Below are 21,532 nucleotides of genomic sequence, written 5' to 3' on the forward strand. Positions count from 1 at the left end.
CTGCAAGAAACAGCATCTGCTGCCATCAGGAACCTGGATGAGCAAGCTGTTCTCTGGGTAATGCCCCCATGATTGCAGCAGCAGTGGCCACGCTAAAGGCTTGAGTGCCTGCAATCTAACCTGTCATTCAAGCACCCTGTGACCAGGCCCAGGGTCACTCTGCTCCACTTCACAGATGTCACACCCTCGCCTCCTGCCCCTCAGTGTCACAGAGCTCCCTGCCAGCCAGAATGGGGTATAGCACAAGGCCTCCCATGCTGCCTCCCCTGCAGGAGAAGGGCTGAGGGAGTTCACCCACCCTCTCCTTCTCTCCTTCTCTCCCTGCACCCCTCTTGGAAGCCCTGGGCCACCTCTCTCTGAGAGCACCACCTCAGACAGGGCTGCTCAGAATAAACATGGGGGCGGATCATTTCCCGCGGAGCAGTGTCTGGGAGCCGAGGGAGTCGAGCAAAAATACCAGCGGGCCCACAGTCAAGCCCTGCACAGAGCCCGGGCAACCATGGCTGCCACTGAAGCTGCTTTATAAAGGACATTTCAGAGACTCATCCTCCTCCTCAATCTTATTTTAATTAATTTTTTGAGACTCCAGACAGAGGATGGTAAACGCACCCAGGGGTGGTGGTGTGAGGCTCAGCCAAGACTCTGAAGCGGTGACTCATCAATGAGCACCTACTAAGTACCAGGTTCTCAATGCAGTCGACCCTCTTAGCCACCGTGTGGGGGATCCTTGCACCCACAATGCAGTCAACCCTCTTAGCCACCGTGTGGGGGGATCCATGCACCCATTTACAGATGGGAGGTGCCAGGCGAGGAAGCCAAATGACACACTCCAGGCCACCCTGCCAGTCAACAGCAGAACCAGGATTGGTTTGTTTGGCTGATTTGGAATTTTTTGTTTGTTTTGATATAGGGTCTTGCTCTGTTGTCCAGGCTGGAATACAGTGGCACGATCACCAATCACTGCAGCCTCAAATTCCTGGATTCAAGCAAACCTCCCACCACCTCAGCCTCCCAAGTAGATGGGACAACAGACATGCACCACCACACTTGGTTAATTTTTTTATTTTTTGTAGAAACGGGGTCCCACTCTGTCGCCCAAGTTGGTCTTGAACTCCTGGGCTCAAGTGATTCTCTTGCCACGGCCTCCCAAAGTGCTGGGATTACAGGCATGAGCCACCAAGCCCAGCCAGAACTGGGACTGAAACCCAAACGTTATATGATCTATTTGCCTCTCTGAGCAGCAGCCTACCAAGGGTACGAGAGGGGCGAGGTAATAATCCCTGCCTTGAGGGTGGCTGGACTCACTGGCACCATGCCAGCACAGGGCCTGGCCTGCAGTACATGCTCAGTAAATAGTGGCCTGTCCCTGTGAGGGAAAGACATCTGCTTAGTAGATGAGGAAATCAGGTGTTCCCTGTGACCAGACAGGAGACGCACAGTGGGAACAGCCTTTCTCATCTCTCAGCCTGGTCAGGAAGCCACATGAAGCCTACTGCTCCCAGAAGAGGCTCAACCTGGCTGGGCGCAGTGGCTCATGCCTGTAATCCCAGCACTTTGGGAAGTTGAGGCAGGCAGATCACCTGAGGTCAGGAGTTCAAGACCAGCCTGGCCAACATGGCGAAACCCTGTCTCTACTAAAAATTAGCTGGGAGGGGTGGCACATGCCTGGAGAATTGCTTGAACCCGGGAGGCAGAGGTTGCTGTGAACCCAGATCACACCACTGCACTCCAGCCTGGGCGACACAGTGAGACTCCATCTCAAAAAAAAAAAAAAAAAAATGGCTCTACCAGATTCGAGGTTAGAAACCATGTTCAAACAAATGTGGCAGAAGGAGTCCAGAGAGGCAGATCCTGAGGAAGCTTGGACAGGGACCATGGCCTGGCCTGAGGCTGGACCTGCCCTGGCCATGGTGTTGATGTGGATGGGGTGGGTGAAAAGGCAGGGACCAGCTGTACCCTGGCAAAGAGGCCTCTGCAGACAGCCCTGATGTGTAACATCTGCCATTTTCCATGGTGTAAATACTCCCTCCACGGCCAACTCCCTCCAAGCCCAACTCTTTCGTCACTGGCTTGCAAAATTCCCCAGTGTCTGGAAATTGGCCCTCACCAGCTGGCTCGAGCGAGCCCCTGGCAAGGACAGTGCCAGGGCTCGAGTGTAGCAGGGCTGTGCAGGGCCCCTCGATGCTGCCCTACTTGGAGACTGGAGCAAGCCCTACAGTACTCACTCCCTGTGGGGCTTTCTGCAGGAATGCTGCTCCTCTGCAGGCCTGGGTCAGGCACTGGCCAGAGGAAGGACTCTAAGCAAGGGGGTCCTGGAGGCCGTCTCACCAGCTTTCCCCCTGCAGACAGCCCTCCCGCCAGCCCTCCCCAGAGACCTTTTTAATTAAGCCAGAACGGCTGGCAAACCAGCAGCTCCGAATAGAGCGTCACGGCAGCCCCGAGGGTCCCATTTAAGTAAATTGAATGGAGCCTGTGCTTGGTGAGCTAACGAAGAGGGAGGTGCAAGTGCGACTCCGTGGGGTGCAGCATGCAGGGCCTCCGCGGAAGGAGGGCCACAGGGAAGCAAAGAGAATGTCGAAATCCCCAGCCCACCCGGAGCGTCAGTCTTGCCACAGAAAGATATGGGTTCAAACCTGGCCCTCAGCTGGTGGCGGGACCTCGGGCCAGTGACTTGCCTCAGGGTCGCCAGCTACTAAGGGGGAGCCTTCGCATAGCTGGGGAGTGTCCAGGGGCTGGTGGATGGCAGGAGCCGGAAAATGGTGTTTTTCCAAATGGGGCAGGACCAGACCTGCCATCCAGGTTGTCATCCCCGGGTGGGGCCTGTGGACTGAGGCATCCGGGCTAACCCCACTGCTCCTCCCTCCCTCATCCCCACAGAGGCCCTGCTCTCCTCACACACACATCATCCCCCAGCTCCCACCACCTCCCAGAAGCTGTCCCCTCCCCTGTGTTCTATCCCTGGGGCCCGCCAGCCCCGTGATGGCCAGGAGGCCTGGGGCACACTGCTCAGCTCAGCACCCACTCCTCCTTGTCCTCCCTGCTCCCAGCACACAGGAGGGACATGCAGAGAGGACACACAGGACAACCACGGGGACACTTGCCCTCCGCGCCATGGGGCTATGTCGGGTGGAGTCACTGGATGGGACAGGACACCCTGGCCTGAAGGGACATTGTGATAGAGATAAGCGGCCTTGAGGGTAGTGGAAAGCTCTGGATTTTGTCCTGAGGGCAATGAGGAGCAACAGAAGTTTTGAGGCAGGGAAGAGCCCAACCAGATTGACCCTCTGGGAAAATCACCCCAGCTGTTTGGGGCAGAATGGACAGAAGGGCCCAGGTGGCCAGGCTTGGTGGCGTGCGCCTGTAGTCCCAGCTACTTGGGAGGCTGAAGGGGGAGTATTGCTTGATCGTGCCACTGCACTCCAGCCTGGGCAGCAGAGCAAGACCCTGTCTCTCTTTTTTGTTAATTTTTTTTTTTTTTTAAAGAAGAAGAAAACAGAAGGGCTCAGTTGGAGAGGTGAATAGAAGTCAGATTTGCAGGGACTGGCAGGGGATGCGCTGTGGTTGCCTTGGTGTCCAGGCCGAGCAGCTCAGGAGGAAAAGAGTCCCGGAGAGGCTCAGTCCTAGCCAGCTTCCCTCGTTCACTCATCATTCATTCAGCAGACACCCGAGCCTTTCCCTCCTCTGAGCTTGGCCCTGGCTGGGCAGTAAGGTCGCATGGATGTACTGGACCCAGCTCAGCCCAGCACTTCTAAGGGGACAGACACACAAACCTACGCAGATGCATGGGGCTGCCCAGGCCTGGGCAGGGTCCTGGGGCCCTCACACCTCCCCCGCGGGCCCAGCCTAGCTGCGCTGCACTGGCCTGCTCGTGGTGCTCGATGCCCATGCTGACGGTGTTGACCAGGATGGCCATCATGATGCCCCGGTTGAAGTACTTGCTGTCCACGATGCCGCGCAGCTTGGCTCGCGTCTCCTGCCACACATCCCCGCACAGCCAGACCGCCCCATCCGCCTGCTGCTCCTCCTCCTCCTCCTCCTCCTCCTTCCCCAGTTCCGAGGAGGCTCCGTCCTGGCTGCTCCGGGTCCTGTCCCCATCTGCCTCGTCCTCGCCACCAGCGGAGCTCCCGGAGCCTGAGCCCTCCTGGCCCGAGTCGGTGCTGCCCAGGCCCGAGGGCCGCCGGCCGGCCTCATGTTGGCAGCAGGGGCAGCTGGCGGGGTCAGAGGCCAGCGTGGCGGGGATGGGCTGCACCAAGGTGTGGGGCGTCGCGTCCAGGGGACTATGTCTTGGGCACAGCTCTGAAAAGCAAATGGGAGGGGTGTAGAGTTGTTGCCCACACCAGGCCCAGTCCACCCTGGGATACATGCGAGCGCGCTCGGCTCCCAGGACCACAGGTCTGCCTGGAACCAGCCGACCCAGCCTGGAAGGGCGGGAGGCCCCGGGGAAGCGGCTGCAGCTCTCTGAGCTTTGTCCACCCCTGCTGTAGATGTGGGGGCAGGAACGCCCACCTGGTAGGCTATAGGAGGATTCTCTCCCTTAAGGCACATGATGGGCCCAGCACGGTGCAGGGCACGCATCCATGCTGACCGGCCATCCCTCCTGGCCCAGGCCCTGGGTCAGCACGGAACAGACCCAGAGCCCCAGTCACACAGCTTGGGAACTAAATGTGATTCTGAAAGAGCCAGGCCAATGTGGGGGCGGGCCCCCTCAGAGGAGGCCACGGTGGCCTTGGTGTTCTCAAGTTTCCTGTCCGTAGAGCAGGTGGGGAGTGGGGAGCCGGGTGGTTTGTTTCCCAGGGAGGGGAGGAGGCATGGAGCCCTGGGGCAGGGGCAGACCCTCACTCCAGAAGCCCCTGGGACTTCCCTCCACACAAGGGGTGGAGGTGGGGGCAGCGGGCAGGAAGGCCCGCTGGGAAGAGGGAACTTCATCCCTTTGCTGCCCCAGAATCACAGGAGAAGCCTGGGCTGGCCCTGGACTGAGTTCTGTGATCTGGGAACCATCTCAAAGAGGTGTCAGAGAGGCCTCTCTCTGCCTGGTTCAATTTCTTCTTTGTGTTTTCCTGTATATTCCTAGAATAAACACATTTTGCTTGTGTAAGCCATAAAAGTAACATGAAAGGGAAAGAAAAGCATGTCACACCTGCCCTTCATTTCCACACTTGCCTCCAGATGCCTCCCAAGCCCCAAATAAGCACCTCTGACTCGTTCCCGCCTCTGGAGCCGGAGCAGGCAGCCAGGAGCCCAGCGGTCAGTCCCATCTCACCCCGGAGGACAGGCCAACGCCCTTCCCAGCGCCGGCTCACTGCTCCCACCTGGACATGGGGCGGTTGCCAATTCTCGTTTTCCAGGGCAGAGGGGAGGCCCAGGGGCAAGGGGGCACAGGTGCCAGGAGAGGGGGCTAGGTGGCCGCGGGAAGCCCGTTGGAGTGAACGCTTCTCCCCCACGTCCTCCAGCAACACCACTGCCAGCCTTGCCCGGCCCCGGCTCCTGTATCCGCATGCCGAGCCTGCCCACGGGCCACCTGGGGCCTCCTCCAAGCCCACGCCTGGACGGCTGGCACCCGAGGATGGGTGGGCGGCAGCTCTGAGCGTGCATTCTTCTGCTCGCCTCCCAAGAATCGATTCCCAGACCAGGAAAGCTGGAAGGACTGGGCTTTCCAGAGCAGGGTCTGGGGTGGCTGACTCCCGCTGCTGATGCCGCGTGCTGGGGGCCCCTGTCCTCACTTTACAGGCAGGAGACAGGCCTGCAGAGGCCCGCGCCTGCTCAAGCGCAGTCCCCATGCCTACTGACTTCCTTCTCGGCACCAACTGGGAGAAGCGGCACTGGGGCTGGGGGCTGGGGGCAGGGCCCACCTCTGTGGCCCTGGCTAGCCTCTTCCCGAGAGAGTGATCATTTCCAAGGGAGGCAGGCCCCTGCAAAGTCTGATAATGCCGGCTTCCGAGATGCTCCCTTCATCTCCCTGACCCTTAGTCTTCCCATCTGAAAAGTGGGGATAATATTACTATCTGCTCCTTTCTCAGGACTGTTTCCTGGAACAGATGAGGCAGCCAACAGGGCAGCCCCTTCCAAGCCTAACAGCATAACCTCGGCCAGGGGCAGTGGCTCATGCCTGTAATCCCAGCACTTTGGGAGGCCAAGGCGGGAGGATCACGTGAGCCCAAGAGTTTGAGACCAGCCTGAGCAACACAGGGAGACCCGTCTTTACAAAGAAAAAAAAAAAAAATTAAAACTTAGCTGGGCGTGGGGGTGCATGCCTATAGTCCCAGCTACTCTAAAGGCTGACGCGGGAGGACAGCTTACGTCTAGGAGTTCGAGGTTGCAGTAAGCTGTGTTGGTGTCACTGTACTCCCTCGGTGACCCTGTCTCAACAACAACAACAAAAGTGTAACTCCCACAGGCCCAGGCCAAGCACAGAGCACAGGGTGGCATGAGTCCCCAACATGCCACAGCTTTGAGGGGGCAGACCCACAGCCCCTTTGTGCCAGGTACCCAGGGTCATTGCTCGGGTGTGCTGGAAAGCAGGAGACAGCAGAAGGAACCCAGAGAAGGGAGTGACGTGGGCTGCAGCGGGGGAAGAATTTGAGCTTCCCAAGACTGAGGACAGACACTTGTTCATTCCTCTCAAGTGTGGCTCCCGGGGCAGAGCTGCTATCTCCACACACACAGGAATCGAATTCCTCCAGGGCAAAGGCTGAGTTCCACCCAGCAGCAGGCCCAGCCCAGCATAGACTCTGACAGGTGCCAGGAGAGGGCAGGCAGAGATGGGGACAGAGCTCCCTGGGGGCTGTGAAGGAAACACTTGAGCATGAAGTGAAGACCTGGAACGTGGAGGCTGCTGGGCCTGCTGGACGTGCTAGAAAGAAGCGACACTTGGCATGCAGTGCCTGAGTGCCGTGTCGGACGCAGGGCCACTTACTGTAGTGCCGGGGCTCCTTGGCATGGGGCCCAGGTTTGGCGGGCACCGGGGCTTCCGGGCCCAGAGCCTGGCGCCGGCTCTGCAGGGCCTGGTAGAGGCCCAGGGCGCGGCGCTTGGCCTTGCGCAGGATGTGGCAGACATACTGGAAGATCTCCTCGTAGCAGTCGCCAGGCTCGGCGTAGCTGGCCACCGTACTGGAGGACAGGTAGCGCTGCCGCTGCTCCAGCATCAGCCGGTGCTCCCGTTGCTTGGTCTCCGAGAACTGGGTCGCTATGACAACGAGGCACAGGTTGATCATGAAGAAGGAGCCCACCTGTGACCAACGGGAGGAGAGGACAGGGACAGGGACACGGATGGAGGGGACAGAGGGGTGAGAGAGGCAGAGTCATGGGGTGGGGACAGCAGGGAGACATGAGGGGAGGGAGGCAGAAGGAGATGCGGAGATGGAGATGGAGATGGAGATGCAGGTACAGAGGCAGAAATTAAGCAAGGAGGAGGGGCAGGGACCAACCAGAGACGCAGAGGCCAGAGCAGGGGCAGGTAGAAAGAGACAGCAAGGTACACAGACGCGATGACAAAGAAAATGAGACAGGCTCAGAGAGGACAGACATAGGGAGGGGAGATGCAGGGGATGAGTGGAGATAGGGAAAGAGGCAGGAGAGGTGGAGGGTCCCAGAGAGACACAGGCACAGACACAGATGGGGACAGGAAAAGATCACTGAGGCCTCGCTCCAGGAGAAGGCGACGGCCTAGGCAGCTCCCCAGGCCCGACTGGGATCTGCTTCAAAGCCCAGCTCCCCTCACACCCCTAGGCCCTGGCCTGGCCCCCATCTGCCTGGGACATCTGCACTGAGCCCAGGGAGGGAGGCCACAGCCCGTTTCGGGTTTCCCAGGCCCTGAGTCCTTGCCCAGCCCTGCCTTCTCTCTGGCCAGAATCTGGCCTCAGCTGGGACCCCAGACGAGAAAAGAGAAGGCCCCTTGGGGTTTCCACGTGGCTTTATTTGTGCTTACAGGAAATGGAGGGGGAGAGGCTGCCGTGGTTGGCACTGGGGATCCCATCTCCTCGTGGCCTGATGGCTCCAGGAGTGAGGCTCCCCTCCAGTTTCCAGGCTTTCAGAGCACAGCCCCCTCCCAGCATTTGCTGAGCCTGGGAGTGAACTTGGCTGCCAGCCAGCCAAAGCAGGTATCTTTCATCCCCCTCGGAGGTGCCTGCCAGGAGGCTCTCCCCGGCTGCAGCCTCATCAACAATGATTGAGGAGCTAGGGTCTGGGAGGGTTACTGGCCCAGAGGACTCTGGGAAAATCCCCTGCCTATCGGGTAAGAAGATGGCCTCCCATCCTTGTCTCAGTCACCTCGTCCACAAGCACTTCCTGGGGAGCTGCCCTGCACCATGCCTGTGTGAGAGTCGCAGGAAGAGAGGGCTGGGCCCTGCCCTCTGGGACCACACATTTGTCAGGCTCCTACCCACCTCTGCCTCTGCAGCTGCTGCCCTGGGTGACCCAGGCAGGCCTCCATCCCCTCCCGGCCTCCACTTCCCCATCTGTAAAATAGAAGACTCAGACCTGATGAGCCAAGAACTTTTCAAGTCAGAAGGAGGCCAGGTGCGGTGGCTCATGCTTGTAATCCCAACACTTTGGGAGGCCAAAGTGGGTGATTCACTTGAAGTCAGGAGTTCGAGACCAGCCTGGCCAACATGGTGAAACCTCATCTCTACTAAAAATACAAAAATTAGCCGGGCGTGGTGGTGTGTGCCTGTAATCCCAGCTACTCAGGAAGCTGAGGTAGGAGAATCACTTGAACCCAGAAGGCAGAGGTTGCAGTGAGCCAAGATCAGGCCATTGCACTCCAGCCTGGGTGAAAGAGCAAGACTGTATCAAAAAAAAAAAAAAAAAAAAAAAAAAAGAAAGAAAGAAAGAAAAAAAAAAAAAAAAAAAAAAAAAAAGACAAGAAAGAAAGAAAGAGCACTGGGGGCCCGGGGCCGTGGCTCACGCCTGTAATCCCAGTGCTTTGGGAAGCCAAGGCAGGAGGATCACTTGAGTCCAGGAGTTTGAGACCAGCCTAAGAAACATAGCAAGACCCTGTCTCAAAAACAAATTTAAAAATTAGCCAGGCATGGTGGTGCGTGCCCATAGTCCCAGCTACTCAGGAGGCTGAGTGGGGACGATCACTTGAGCCCAGGAGATCAAGGCTGCAGTGAGCTATGATTGTAACATAGCACTCCAGCCTGGGCGACAGAGCCAGACCTTGTCTCTAAAATAAAATAAAAATAAAATAAAAATTTAAAGGAGTACTAGAGCCTGGGCTTGAAGGCCAAGTACCCCTGACCTTTCTGGGGTTCAGGGTCCTCACGGCAGGTGACCCTGCAGGTGACATAGAAGTGCATTTGTCCTGACTTTGCTTTGTGAACCCCTCCCAGCACCTGGAAAAACTCAGTCCTTTCAGCCTCTCGCCAGCACTCCTTGTCCTGTGACAGGGCCACCTGAGACCCAACAGCAGCAGCCACAATAGTAGCAGAGCACATGTACTGAGCACTCACTGTGTGCCAAGGGCATGCAGGCTTCAGGCTCTGTCTCACCTAATCCTCCTGAGAGCCCAGGAGTAAGGTGCTTTCACTGTCCCCCATTTCACAATGAGCTTGGGGAGCACTGCGCTTTACCCCATCCGCACCCTTAGCTACCCTGAACCCCACAGCAAGAGCAGATGGAGCATCCTCCAGCCCGTCCTGGGAACCGGAGTCTCCTCCTGCAACCTCAGTGGCTTGTGGCTCCCACACTGCAGTATCCCGACCAGCTTCAGGGGCTCTGTGAGCCACCCCTGCCCAAGAGGCTCTTTCCCTGCTGACCTCCTGAGTCTTTAAGGCTCAATTCTGGCATCACCTCCTCCAAGAAGCCTCCCACCTCCCCATCCCTCCTCCAGGCTGGATTGGGAGCCTTCTCTGGGCTCCCTTCTATCATGGCGCCTAAGATGCTGTATGGTCACTGACTGCTGTCAGCCCATCTTCTCACGAGACTGTGAGCTCCTTGAGGACAGGGGCTGGGCCTTACTCACTGCTCTGTTCCTAGCACTTGGCTCAGGGCCTGGTGCAGTGTGGGCTTCCTGAATGTTCTAGTGAATGAATATGCAAGGCCATGGATGGCAATGCTGAATATCTGGCCCCTCTCCTTTTATCTGAGGCATCTCCTATAGGTCCAAGGCTCCAGCCTCCCCAAGAAAGCACTGGAGCTTAGACAACAGCAGGTGTCTCCAGTCACCTGCCGGTCTGGCCTGGGTCCCCAGGTCAAGGTCCTGCCAGCCCAGGATGGGGCACGGTCCTGGAGGGTCAAGTGTGCCCTCTCCCACCACCAGGAAGCCAGAGAACCCAGCCTCACAGCAGCAGGATTCAGCAGCGACTCCTGGGAGTGAATCACCTTGACATTTTGGGGACTGTGCTGTGCTGAAGCTGCAGTCAGGCGTGACGAGGTGGATGAGCTCACCCTGGGGAGACTGTGTGGGGGTGCAGGCAAGAGGGGCTGGCCAGGAAGAGGCAGGTGGGCCCACCTCCATCTCCAGGTTACCCCAACAAGGCAGGGCTGCCCAAGAGATGGGAGTCCCTCTGAGAATTTCAGGGAGTTCCACCAGATCACCATCAGGCGACCTCCCTCCAAACCCTGCTCAGTCTCCAGGCATCTTGTCTTGCCTGTCCAGGAAAACAGGCATGAGCTGGAAGCCCTTCTGAAGCTTCCAGTCTGAGGCTGCACCTCGGGCTCAGGTCATGCGAAGAGTGTATCCCAGAGACACAAGGCAGAGAAACAGGAGCAGAGCATCGGTGGGGAAGTAAGTGCCCGGACATGAGAAATGACAGCAATTGAAGGTGATGGATGCTTCCGACAGCCACCCCTGATGAGCCCCTTCAATCACCTGCTGCCCAGCGGTGCTGAGAAATAGCCCCTCCTGCTCCCTCATCCCGGCTCGCCTCACTCTGAGGGGCTCCCTGGGGATTCCCAAAGACCCTCCCTCCTTAGGTTCTGAGCGCGCCTAGGAGCCCAGGTTCCCTGACACTTACTATGATAAGCAGGATGAAGTAGATGAAGTTGTAGAAGGAGTGAGCATCCATCACATAGTACATGATCTCCACCCAGCCTTCCAGAGTGATCACCTGCCGCGCGCAGAGGAGAGAGACAGAGAGGGCTGGCCCATCAGAAAGCCCGTAGCCCAGGCAGCACCCCACACAGAGGCCCCACTGTGTGCCAGAACGCATCATACATGCTGCCTCGAGTCCCTCTCACAGGGGCTGGACAAGGCACATTACATTATACAGGTGAGGAAACTGAGGCTCAGCGAGGGGAAGGCACTTGCCCACTGTGGCATAGCCAGGAAGGGGTGGAGCCAGGACTTGAACCTTGGTCCTTCCGGTCTACCACACCAGCGGGAGGGCTGGAAAAGCAGGGAGCCTGCCCCTGCTCCAGCTTATCAGCTGGGCCACCCACCCTCTTTGAGCCTCAGCTGCTTCTTCTGTATGTGGGGAGCCCACCTGGCAGGGCTGGGGTGCAGCTCGGTGGAGCCTGGTAGTACGCACTGTGATGAGGCTGGTGTGACTCTGTCACCACCCACCCCACCCCGACTCCTTCCCAGACTGGGGGATGGAGCAGCCTTGGGAAAGACAAACTCTAGGTCCTTGCTGGCTTCTGGCAAATGCACAGAGTGGGACCCCCTGAGCAGCCACCCACCCTCCCGGGCAGACAGTTCCAAAACACAGTTGTTGCCGTCACCTCACACCCTGCAGCTCTGAACAAATGATCCTGACGCTCCCCAGGGCAAAGTGCCTAGGGCAGCGGAGGGCAGTACAGGGCAGCACAGGGCAGCGGAGGCAGCGCAGGGCAGCGGAGGCAGCAGAGTTCAGCCCTCCCACCACTCCCTCAGGGAATTCTTAGCTCCCCCTGTCTGCTCCTGCCTCTTCTTCTTTCCGAAGACAGCAGAAAGGTAACCTCTACTCAGCACTCTCTGCACACAGGGCTGGCTGCCCTGAGCGCGCCATCTGCTTTATTCTTAACAGCCACCCAAGGTGAGGGGGGCTGTTACTACCCCATTTTAAAGATGAGAAAACTGAGGCACAGAGAGGCCAAGCAATACACCCAAGGTCCACTGCCCTAGTTCCTTCCTTACACATACCCCAGCCCATCCTCTGCAGACTGTAGGCTGACAAGACAGTCAGTGCAGTGGGGCCATGCAACAAGCCCTTTGCACACCATGAGGCTAGCGCTGCTTTGTGAATGTGTGTGTATTATGTGCACTGGGTGACAAGGCGAGAAACATTTCTTACTGACTCCAGATTAGCTACTTGGCACTCCCTGCACCAGAATTTTGCTCAGGCTGTCCCCACCGGGAATGTCCTCCTACCCCATGATCCTGGCCTTGGTCAGCGAATCCCTCCAACAGAGCTTGAATCCTGCCTCTCCTCTCTGAACAACCCTCCCTGCTGGGATCCATATGGCCCAAGACAACCTGGGGCTCTGCAAAGAGCTCAGGCTTTGGGGTCACCCAGCGCTGGGTTAAGATCCTAGTTTTGCCATTTAATACTCACATCATCTGTGGTCAATTAGCTTGCTTCCTTTCTTTGAACCTCAGATTCTCTGTCTATAAAATGGGCATGATAATGCCTATTCTGCCAGCAAGCTGGGCAGGTTTCAGTGAGATAGGGGGTGGCAAATGCCTAGCACAGAGCCCTGCCCACCAGGCAGAGCTGCCCACTCTAGGACCAGGTTGGCCCCAGGCCTGAGCAGCCTCACCTGGAAGATGACAATCCAAGCGTAACCGATGTTGTCAAAGTTGATGGCACCCTTGTGGGGGTTGGCGCTGCCCGTGCGGCACACGTTGTAGTAACGGTTCCAGTTGACACAGAGGCCGCTGGCGTTGAGGTCCTGGCGCCCCGCCCCAAAGTCATAGACGTCGTCCTTGGACAGGCAGCACTCACGGCCCTGCTCCTTGAGTGGGGGGATCTCATGGCAGCCCATGATCCCATTGTCCCCCGACAGGGAGCAGATGAAGGGCATCTCATCGTCCTCCTCCGGCTGGTAGTATGGGGGCAAGGCCACATCCCCTTGTCTGTCCACAGGCGAGGGTGGGTAAAAGAGGGAAAGGGGAGGGGTCACTGCCAGGAGGATCAGGAAGGGAGAGGCCATACCCATGGCAGGACGGCCCAGAAGGCCTTGTCACTGCTTCAGGCCTTGGCACATGCTGTTCCCCTGCTTGGTCACCATTCCCCACCTCTGTTCTGGCCAAGAAAACCCCCACTGGCCCACTGTGGTCCCCTCCTCTGGGGAGCCTCACTGTGCCTTGCACACACCTTCATTACAGCTCCTGGGGGAGATGCCCCAAACTCCCCTGGGAGGCTGGACATTTCAGCATCCCCAGGCCACACACACTGTTGGGTTCACACAGACAGAGCAGATACTCAATAAACAAGCACTGGCTTTTACCAATCCAGCAGATGAGGGGTAAATCATCCATCTGCTCCACCCACTTGCATCTAAGTGATCCTGGGCGGATCACTTCCTCTCTCTGGACTTTGTTTCTTTTTTTTTTTGTTTTTTTTAGACCAAGTCTCGCTCTGTCACCCAAGCTGGGGTGCAGCGGTGAGATCTTGGCTCACTGTAACCTCTGCCTCCCTGGTTCAAGCAATTCTTCTGTCTCAGCCTCCTGAGTAGATGGGACTATAGGTGCATAACACCACACCTGGCTAATTTTTGTATTTTTAGTAGAGACAAGGTTTCACCATATTGGTCAGGATGTTCTCAAACTCCTGATCTCAGGTGATCCACCCACCTCAGCCTCCCAAAGTGGTGGGATTACAGGCATGAGCCACCGAGCCTGGCTGCCCCTCTCTGGACTTTGATTTCCTCATCTATAAAACAGACAACAATCCCTACTCTGACCATCCAGAAGGGTTAATCTATGCTTCACTGCAATCCTAATCAAAATCCCAACATTTTGGCCTGTGGAGCCTGCCCAGATGGCTCTAGGATTTATTTGGATGGGAAAATAGTCAAGACAAGTTTTAAAAAGGAGAGAGATAAACAGAAACCAGATCTACAAGACAGCCAAATACCCTACAACTACGATTGTTAATACAGTGTACCATTGTGACAGGAACAGAAAGGTTAATGGAATGCCATAGAGCACAAAGACAAACCCATGTACAAAGGGGAACTTAATATATCACAGAGATGGCTTTTCAGACCTGCAGAGAAAGGAGGGGCCCATCAGTAAGTGGTGTTAGGACAGTTGCTATCTATTTGGGAAATACTAGTTAGATCCCAACCTCACACCATACACAAAAATAAACTTTTTGAAGACAGGTATCCAAAACTAGATATATAAATTATCTCATTCTTAATTTTTATACTGATTACACATTAAAAATAATATTTGGATATAATAGATTAAGATAAATTGTAAAACTAAAAATAGTAAACTTCCAGTGGATTAAAAAGCATAAATGCAATGAACATCACCACCAAAACATTATAAGAAAAGATGGAATATTTTTTGTTAACTCAAAATAGGTATAGCTTTCCTGGGTAAGACACAAAATCCAAGTTTTGTAAAGGAAAAGTTCGACCAGATCGACTACATACCAATGTAAAATTTCACTGAGACAAAATATACGAAGTAAAAAGACAAGCAACAAATTGGGATAAAGCAGACGTAGGCAAAAATATTAGCAAATATTTTTCTGCAGAGCACCTGGCCTCTGTCCCAATTACTCAACTTTGCCATTGTAATCTGCAAACAGTTATAGGAAATAGATAAACAAGTTGGCATAGCTGTTTCAATAAATCTTTATTTACCAAAACGGGCCATAGTTTGCTGTTGCATAGGATGAAGTATTTGCAACATACAAAGAAGATAAAAGGTAACTATCTAAAGCAGAGGTCCCCAACCCCTGGGGCCACAAAGGAGGACATGAGTGTCAGGCGAGAGAGTATTACTGCCTGAGCTCCACCTTCTGTCAGATCAGTGGTAGCATTAGATTCTCATAGAAGCACAAACCCTATTGTGAACTTCACACTCAAGGGATCTAGGTTGTGCACTCCTTATAAGAATCTAATGCCGGCCGGGCGCGGTGGCTCAAGCCTGTAATCCCAGCACTTTGGGAGGCCGAGACGGGCGGATCACGAGGTCAGGAGATCGAGACCATCCTGGCTATCACGGTGAAACCCCGTCTCTACTAAAAATACAAAAACTAGCCGGGCGAGGTGGCGGGCGCCTGTAGTCCCAGCTACTCGGGAGGCTGAGGCAGGAGAATGGCGTAAAACCCAGGAGGCGGAGCTTGCAGTGAGCTGAGATCCGGCCACTGCACTCCAGTCCAGGTGACAGAGCGAGACTCCGCCTCAAAAAAAAAAGAATCTAATGCCTGATGATCTGAGGTGGAACAGTTTCATCCCAAAACCATCCCCCAACTCTGGTCTATGGAAAAATCATCTTCCATGAAACTGGTCCCTGGTGCCAAAAAGGTTGGGGACTGTTGGTCTAAAGCATATGAAAATCTCCCACAACTCAATAAGGAAAAGGAAAAATAACCCACTAGGGGGGAAAAAAGGACAAAAGACAAGAACAGTAAAATTCACAGAAGAAATAAAATATGGCCAATATATAGGAAGAAATACTAATGGAACAAAATAACCAAATGCAAACAAAAAACAATGAGATCATTTTACACCCATCCAAATGGCAAACATTTCAGGGTTGGTAATATTCAGGAAAAGAATGAGTGTAAACAGACACTCACATACACTGTTGTGGGACTATACATTGGTACAACCTTCTTAGAGGGCAATTTGGCACATCCATCAATAATCAAAATGTACACATCCAACCCAAATACATATGGTCACCTGAGTCTCACAGAGGCGCCACTGCAATTCACTGGAGAAAGCATAGAGTTTTCCATCACTGGTCCTGGGACAACTGACTATCCACTGAAAATAAATCAATAAATCTTGATCCCAAAGGGGACGGGGTGCAGTGGCTAATGCCTGTAATCCCAACACTTTGGGAAGCCAAGGTGGGTGGATCACCTAAGGTCAGGAGTTCGAAACCAGCTTGGCCAACATGGCGAAACCCCATCTCTACTAACAACACAAAAATTAGCCATTTAATAGCGTGGTGGCATGCGCCTGTAATCCCAGATAACCAGGAGACTGAGGCAGGAGAATCACTTGAACCTGGGAGGAGGAGGTGGCAGTGAGCCAACATCATGCCACTGCACTCCAGCCTAGGCGACAGAGTGAGATTCCGTCAAAAAATAAATAAATAAATAAATAAATAAATAAATAAAATCTTGACTCTAACCACAAACTATATATAAAACTAGAGATGGACCACAGACCTACATGTAAGGATTTTTTAAAAAGAGAAAGTTCCTAAAAGAAAGCACTGGAAAATATTTTCACAATCTTTAGAAAAGATTTCTTAAATAGGACACAAAAAATAAAGCTTAAAAAATGATTGATAAACTGGACTTCATTACAACTAAGAGTTTCATTCATCAAAGGACGCCATTAAGAGAGCGAAATGTAATTCCTTCTTTGTCACGTCTGTGAGTATTTCGCCGAGTGAATACACTGCCATTTATTTATTCATTCTGCCGATGGTTTGGGGTTGTTCCTGGTTTTTTGGCTCTTATGACTCATAAATATTCTTGTACACATCTTTGGGTGTATATAAGCCATCCCTTTTTTGGGTAGACACCCAGGAGTGCTGCCAAGTGAGAGAGGCAGGATTTGACCCTGACTGCCAGGCTGGGGCTCGGGTTCCTAACCCACACACCACACTGCGGCAGTGAGGCTGCCTCGATCAGGAATCCCCTCCCCACCCACTCCCTGTCCCCCCCGCCTGCCTGGAGACATTTTTCTTGAACCTTTTAGGTTCAGCTCAAGGTCACATCCTCTGAGAAGCAAGAAGTCCCGCTGGTCCTCTGTGAAGCGAGAAGCCCCGTTGGTCCCCACCCTGGCTGGTCTTGTAACCCCTCTGGGCTTCCAGGCCTCACTCTGCCAAGCCCAGAGCACCCGGAGGCCTAATTTTCAACACATTCAGCTCCCCAGTGAGACAGTACAGAGGACAGTGGCCAAGATAAAGGGTCTCTGCATCCCCAGGGCTCAGCATAGGCCCTGGCCCCTGGAAGGGGTCGGTGAGTGTTTGTGGAATGACAGTGTCCTGACACCCACACAGCCAGGAAGAGGCTGGATGCTTGCTGGAAGCCTTGCCATCGGCCCTGGGTGAGTCCCTTCCCATCTAGGCCTCAGTCCCCATCTGCATAGTGACAGGTTGGGCTGAGGCTTTCTGTGGCCCCAACTCCGACCTTTTTGTGTTACACTCCAGGAAGGGCCCTTCTCCGCCGTGACTACTGAGCTCCGCCCCTCTCACAGGGCCCACTGTGCCAGGAGCTAGAGGCTTCCAGGCAACAGGCCTGGCTGGGGAGAGCCCAAAAAGAGGACTTTGAGGAATTCCCCTGCCCAAGACCCTGCCTGGTTCCCCAAGATCCTAGCTAGGATCTTCTCAAATTCCAGCTTTCTGATCACCCAGAAGAGACCTTGCTGCCTCTTTGTGAACCCTGGTTACCAACTTCTCTGCTCCTTGTCCTAAACAAGCCTTGTGAGTTAAGGTCTAAACCTCCCTTATTTCTACAGGAGTCACAGACCTGGAATGACGCTGGCCTTGCTCCCCACCCAGACGTGCATGAACTTTACTCATCTCCTTTCTTCTTCATCACCGACCACCTGCCCTAAGAGAATGAAGCCAGGAGCTCAGAGGGAGGCATGGCAATCACCCAGCATCTTCCCTTAGGGCGTTCTTTCTCCAGTGACATTTCCTTATATTTATTATTCCCTTCCTGGGGTGGGGATGGGGGTGGACCAGATCAGGTTACTCTTTAACAAGGCCCAAGCACGTCCACGGCATCCTCCCTCCAACTCCCCTATTGCATCCAAGACAGGGCTGGGGGCTGTCTCATGAGGCCTTGGGAGGACCACAGAGGAGGAGACATCAGGGACCGGGACACAGAATCTCCAACAGCCAGTCCTCGCTCCCAGCCTGCCTCTGGGGGTGAAATGAACTCACACATCCACTCACTCATTCATTCCTTCAACAATTAGTTGGCAGCACCTGTGCCAAGTCCTGCTCTAGACCCTGGGAAGAGTCAAGCCCCAGGTGCCCCTGCGGTAGAGAACTGACATTCCAGGGGCGTCCAGAAACCTTGGATGAACCGACACGAGATGATTTCAGAGAGATGAGTCAGGAAGAAAACCCAGCAGGGCTGTGTGATGGCCAAATTGGGGCTGGAGTGGTGAGGGAGGGCCAGGGAAGGCCTCCAGGAGGAGGCGTCGGGTGGGCTGAGCCCACATAATAAGAAGGGGCCGGCCACAGAAGGATCCAGGGAAAGAGCCCTGTGGGACAGAGGGGCAGAGCTCATACTACCCTGACTTCAAAGCAGCTGCCTCTCCCCAGCCCCACTGCCCCAGGCCCTGCCTCAGGACCTGTTCCTTCTGGGAATGGGCACAAGTGTAGACCCCCTTCCTGAACCCCTACTTGGGGCCCTTACCCACCAAGGTGCCCCTGCTATGGTCTACCCAAGTACCCTACTGTTCCCCCACAGCGATGGGTGGATGGGCCTGTTCCTACCCAACTTTTACCCTCTAGCTCTGCTACCCTCTCCCCAACCAGACAGGCGGAGAGGGAGAAACTAGCTCTCACCTGTACAGTGTCCCCACATCCCCACGCCTCCCACAGTCACCTCGGTCTATGATTGACAGACTGAAAGGCACTCGCTAGAGGTGTTTGGGATCGGCTCCCAGCCCTGCACTTCTCAAGGGCAGAGATCCCCTCTTCTGCCGCATCCTGAGACCCGAGCACAGGCCCAACAAAGGGGAGTGAGAAAATGGATGAAAATTCTCTCCTGTTTCTGACTCCCTGGGGCCTGGCACTTAGTCGGTGCATGCCATGCATATCTGAAATGAATGTACATTCATGTCCAAACACATACGCGTAGGTACATGTGTGTGTGTACACTTGTCCCCCACCACTACAGAAGCACGGGTTCTATAGGCGTCCCATTTTTCAGACAACTAAGCCCAGCTCCTCCAAGAGCCAGAGCTTGATCTGTGTGTCAAGAATCCTCTCTCGGAGGAGTGTCCCGCCCCCTGCTTTCATACACAGGCGGCAGAATGGGAGCTCAGCCTTCCTGGATGACTCAGCCACCAAAGGGAATGAATGTGCCGTGAGTGGAGAGCCAAGTTCTATGCCTGCTCTTCAGGTTTTCTGTCTTCTTTTTCCTCCTGGGCATCACTTCTGCTTGTGTCTTAACTTCCCTTTCCCCTCCTTCCTGACCTCTCTTTTTTTGCTGCTTCTACCCCATTGGTCCTGATTCCCAATGACCCAGAAGGTTAAAACTGTGTCTTAGTAAGAGTCCCTGGAGCTGCATGGATGGCAGGGGCTGAACTCACATGGTGAAGTTCTCCTCCAGGAAGCAGCGGTTACGCAGCAGGCCGGCCCACAGCTGCACACCTATGATGCCAAAGATGAAGAAGACAAAGAAGCAGAGCAGCAGGACATTCCCCAGCATGGGCAGCGTGTCCAGGAGCAGGTTCACCAGGATCCGCATACCTGGGAGGGGGAAAGGTGGAGGAATAGTCAGACAGGAAGCAGAGGTCCCGGAGAGGAAAGAGTGACAGCAAGGTTAGAGAAACAGGGACAGGGAGTGGGATGCATTTTCAGGAGCTCCTTGTTGTTCCCATCCTGTTCAGTGGCTGCCAGATACACCCTCTCCTTTGTATCTGCCCCTCCACCCAAAAAGCCATGGAAATGGCTCAGGGCCCCGCTCCACTTACACTAGATTGTGAATGAACAAGCAAGCACTTACGGAACACCTTTTATGTACTAAGTGCTCTTCCATGTACTTGCACAAATGTGATCTTCAGTCTTCATGACAACTCTGTGAGGTTGGTACTATTATTTCTATTTTATAGAGAAGGCAGCTGGAGACTCAAAGAACTGAAACTGCTTGCCCTAGGTCACACAGCTCAGAAACAGCAGGGTCTAGATTTAGACCAGGTGTCTTGACACAAAATCTAGGTGTCTTTTCACAACCCCCTTGTCCCAGTGGCCTGGGACTGAGGCTGCTTCACCTTAGTATGCCCAACACCTGCAGAGAGTGGTCATAGTACGTGCCCAATGAATGTGTCCTGAATACCCTTTGTCTCTGGGGCAGTCACCGTTCCCCTTGACCATGTCAGGACACAGCAGTACCAGCCAGAACTACATGATGGAACCAGGCAGAGCCCCCAGAGTCACCTTCAGAAGAGCCAAGGGCCTGCTAATAGGCTCTACAGAGAAGGCCCACACAGGAGTCCATGGCTCCAAAGAAGGTGAAGAGCTGGTGGGGCACCTTTGAGTACACACCCTCCCCCTAAGATCCTGTAGAGTCCATACTGCCCACCTCTCTAGCTTCATATCTCTCTCAATTTACAGTCTATGTCTTGCAGTGCCAAATTATTTGAAGTTCCCTAAACATACCATAAGATTTCACACCTCCATGCTTTTATCCTTGCTGTTCCCTCTTCCCAGAACACCCTTGCTTCTCTCTTCTGCCTGGCAAATCCCTATTCAGCCACCACGGCCCTGTGAATGCTCTTTCTGTGAAGGCTTCCAGACTCTTACATCATCATAGGTAGAGTTCATCCTTCTCTCTTCTGTTCTGGGTGATCTCAGCACCTCTGACCTAGCCTAGGCTGCCATGTACAGTTGTGCATGTTGTATACTGCACAACCTAGGAGGTTCCATCCATACCAATATCTCATCTTCTTCTAGCCCTAATGTATAGTTGTCTGTTTACTTTCCTATCTCTTCCACCAGGTTATAAGGTTCTGGGGGCAGGACCCTTGTCTAAGTCACCTCAGTATTCCCAGAACCCAGCAGGTCCTGGCCCAGAAGACAGGCTCACCTAACATGTGTTCAATGACTACTCACGAACGAATTATGTGATAAGTCATGGGGAGGGAGTGGAAGATTGGAGAGAGGAAGATGGAAGGATGGTGACAAGTAGAACAGTGGCCCTGTCCAGATGGTTATGTATGCCAGGGGTGAGCCTGAGGTGGTTATTAATGAGGATAATTATTTGGAATTTGCATCACAAACTCTGTGTGCAGTGATTTCCAATCAATAATTAATGCTCACCCCATCTTCCCTCTCCACAAAACTAGGTCAGCCTCCTCTCAGGAAAGACAGTGGGGCTCGCCTGCAGGCGGCTTCATCCCACCGGGAGCAGGCCAGGGTGAGGGCTCAGTCCTCCACCACCCTACACCCCCAAGCAGGGGAGCGAGGCGTGTGCAGCAGAGGGAAGGGAGAAAATAGAATGGGTGCCCAATAAATGGATGGGTAATCCATCCAAATGGATCCCCTGACTCAAGCAGGCCAACTGCAGGCCTTTCTAGTGCCCCACCATTCATTCATTCATTCATTCATTCATTCATTCATTCATTCATTCATGAAACACATGGTAAATGCCAGCTGCATGCCAGGCATGGCGTTGGGCACACGGGGAATCCAAAGACAAACAAGACCCATTTTTTTACCCTCCCCACCCTC

The 21,532-nt window shown here is 54.4% G+C and overlaps 1 protein-coding gene across 1 annotated transcript in view; it reads right to left on the reverse strand.

Annotated features, from left to right (window-relative positions):
- CACNA1I (calcium channel, voltage-dependent, T type, alpha 1I subunit) overlaps positions 1 to 21,532 on the reverse strand; it is a 119,954-nt gene that overhangs the window by 34,127 nt on the left and 64,295 nt on the right. Inside the window, exons 5-9 of the mRNA XM_011964322.1 lie at positions 19,393 to 19,552; positions 12,679 to 12,994; positions 10,956 to 11,048; positions 6,914 to 7,226; positions 3,863 to 4,296 (exon numbers count right to left, since the gene is read on the reverse strand). Coding sequence (XP_011819712.1) covers positions 3,863 to 4,296; positions 6,914 to 7,226; positions 10,956 to 11,048; positions 12,679 to 12,994; positions 19,393 to 19,552 — 1,316 coding nt within the window. The remainder of the gene's footprint in view (positions 1 to 3,862; positions 4,297 to 6,913; positions 7,227 to 10,955; positions 11,049 to 12,678; positions 12,995 to 19,392; positions 19,553 to 21,532) is intronic.

The sequence above is a fragment of the Colobus angolensis genome, unplaced genomic scaffold, assembly GCF_000951035.1.
Source record: "Colobus angolensis palliatus isolate OR3802 unplaced genomic scaffold, Cang.pa_1.0 Scaffold65, whole genome shotgun sequence".
Taxonomy (NCBI): domain Eukaryota; kingdom Metazoa; phylum Chordata; class Mammalia; order Primates; family Cercopithecidae; genus Colobus; species Colobus angolensis.